This window comes from Dermacentor silvarum, chromosome 6 (genome assembly GCF_013339745.2).
Source record: "Dermacentor silvarum isolate Dsil-2018 chromosome 6, BIME_Dsil_1.4, whole genome shotgun sequence".
NCBI classification, from domain to species: Eukaryota; Metazoa; Arthropoda; class Arachnida; order Ixodida; family Ixodidae; genus Dermacentor; species Dermacentor silvarum.
The window spans coordinates 70,950,487-70,953,221 of NC_051159.1; the positions used below are offsets into that span (position 1 = coordinate 70,950,487).

The window sequence follows — 2,735 nt, forward strand, 5'->3', positions numbered from 1 at the left end:
ATCCGCGCACCTTTTAGCGCAACTGCGCTCCCGCGGATTGAACCTGACGGTGCGAGCCGGGCAGGGGGCAAGTTGAACTTGTTCTCTTTAATCCTGTCGCCGTCTGCGTAGCGCTTCTCACGGGGACCCCGGGCGGCTAATGACCTCTTCTAATTTAGTCCAGTGATGAATTGAGAAATGATAGAAATCCTAACAGATCGACGCGTAACAGTTTATAAGCACTGATAATAAATGGGAAAGGGAGGGAAGTCGATTGCAGCTACCTACTTGTGTGGTAAGGGACAGTATAGGCGCTGTGGTGGTCGATAAAAAGAAAAAGAGAAAGGGGCGGAACTACGCACGCTTGCGCGCACACGCACTAACGAACAAGCTCACTCGCACGCATTAACACATTTCGAACAGGCAACGCAGACAACAGAAATTGCTCAATGACTAAACACCGGGTACGTCTGTGTAGCGCAATATAAAGGCTTTGGCTGGAAGGAAAGTGGTATCATAAAGTCATCTCGTTGGCACGTAAAAGCATGATACCAAAGCCTTCATTGTTATACGCAAGCTCACCCGCCGCGGTATAGCTTATTTGGATGTGGCGTTGCTCTGCGGAGCTCTCAGCTCAAGGTCGTGTTTGATTCCGGCCGAGGGGCTGCATTTCGATGGGGGAATCAAAACGCTTGTTCACTTTAATTTAGTTAGTGCACGTTAAAGAAACCGAGGTGTTCAAAATAATCCAGATTCTCGCACTACTGCGTGCCTCATAAAGATTGTCACCTTGGAACGTAAGACTGCCGATAAAAAAAAATTGCATAAGATCCAGTCTTAATGCATGTTAAGCCTCTGCGGTGTTCCTTGACTAGATTCTTCAAATGTCCTTTTACCGAAGTCGGAGGTCCTGCGAGCCTGGCATCAGCCGCCATCACCCAGAAACACAGGCGCGCCTCTGTGGTACTTGAGGGCAAGATATCTGAGTGCCGTAGTATAGACAGGCAGTGCTGTCTGGTGCGCATTAAATCTCTCTCTCACTCTATCTGTTGATCTACCTCATTCCATCCCCGCGTTTAAGGTGGTCAACTGGAAAAAGTCTAGGTAACACACTGCGCTGGCCGTCTGCATCTCCAAAACAGTGTGAATCAACTGCGATAGCACCTAGGGGGTCCTGGAAAGAACAAAATAATAGTTCCCTCCAAAGAATTTTCACACGTGCTCGGAGACGGCGCGTTTTTTTTTTTTTTCTTTTTACTCTGACAGCAGTTAAGTGCTAGAAAATTGATTTCCCATGTTCGTCCGTCCATTTTAACCCGCTGACGACGACCGCTGTGGTATAGACGACGCGCAACACGGGATTCTTGTTCGATTGGTGACGTCGTCATCCCCAGCTTTGCCATTGCCACAACGTGACGAATACTAACACTTCCCCATAACTGCCTCCACCGGAATTGAACCCACGTCAGCGAAGCAATGCGTATTGGTAGACGAGAGCGAACGACTGAGCTATCAATCATCTTTGTTTTCTATGTTACAAGGAAGAAAGGCATAGAGTTGCGCTAAGGACATCATAAGTCAATTAAGAGGCAAAAATAAAGACAAATGGGGGAGGCGAAACCTGTCAAGAGAGAAAGAGAGACAGAAGAAAGGGAAAAAGCAGAAGATAACCAGAGGGGTAGGTCTGGTTAGAGGCCTACGCTGGGAAGAGAGGGAACGAGGAGGTGAAATGAAAGTAGGGAGACAGAAGGAAAGGGAGCAGAGATACACATCACAGTCGGTCACTATGACCCATATTGTCACCGCACAGTATAGTAGCACTTGTAGCACAATAAACATCAGTTCTGACTACCGCCGCTTGTCCAATCTTTTGTCGTTAAAAAACTGTAACAGTGCCCTAACCCCCCCCCCCCCCTCCGCTGCGATGGCTTGTGATGTGGCGTCATCAAATGATTTGTTCTTAAAGGTCTTCGACGAAAGTCGAGTCAAGAGAGTTACTAGAACGCTCGTATTCGCACATCTTCTGTATTGAAAATTATTGTTCCAGAAAAACGGGCCTTTATTGTTCCTGCCGTTCACCAGCTTTATCGATCATTCTTGCTCTCCAGAGACTATGCACAAAAAAAAGAAAAAAGAAAAGAAGGAGATTGTATGGCAAGGATCTGTGCTTTGTCACACACAGGCACTGATATAAACAGGATCAATTTCGAAGTCTTTGTTTTTTTTTGTTTGTAACTTTCGCTGTACCACAACCACAAAGTATTCATCCAACAATAAAATAAGGAAAATGATCGATAGATTTAGGCCTTTTACACAATATTCACTTGGTTCCAGAGAACAAAGAACCCCTTAGTCTTCTTCCACGTCTTCCCGAGAAGCTCGAGGCATGACGTTTAAACAGAACGCCTTTGCTACGGAAAGCACACAGGTTTCTTAACGCGATTCAATACATCAGACTACTGACGGTTACTAAATGTAGTACGGTATGCTGGCATGCGAAAGCACACGTCATCAGTAACAACCCTGACCAACGTCTTTGAATTCAACTAAAGAAATAGGCAGTGGAAAATCGAAGAAATAAAAGGTATCGCATGGTGCTTTTGGTACCCGCACAGAGAACAATTTTCAACAAAGGAGATTCAACAAGGGATGGCAATGAATGAGATACGGATGCTGAAATAAAGATCTTGACGTCGAAAGGTGATGCGTAACATCGCTAAAGTTGTACAAATTACGAGGGTCAACAGCACCTTTTC

General features: G+C 45.7%; 1 protein-coding gene across 1 annotated transcript in view; it reads right to left on the reverse strand.

Moving 5' to 3' along the window:
• Positions 1-576: 576 nt before the first annotated feature.
• The window catches only part of LOC119456711 (roundabout homolog 1-like), a 157,216-nt gene continuing 155,057 nt past the window's right edge, over positions 577-2,735 (reverse strand). The window contains 1 exon segment of the mRNA XM_037718534.2: positions 577-643. Within this exon segment, the coding sequence (XP_037574462.1) occupies positions 577-643 (67 nt within the window).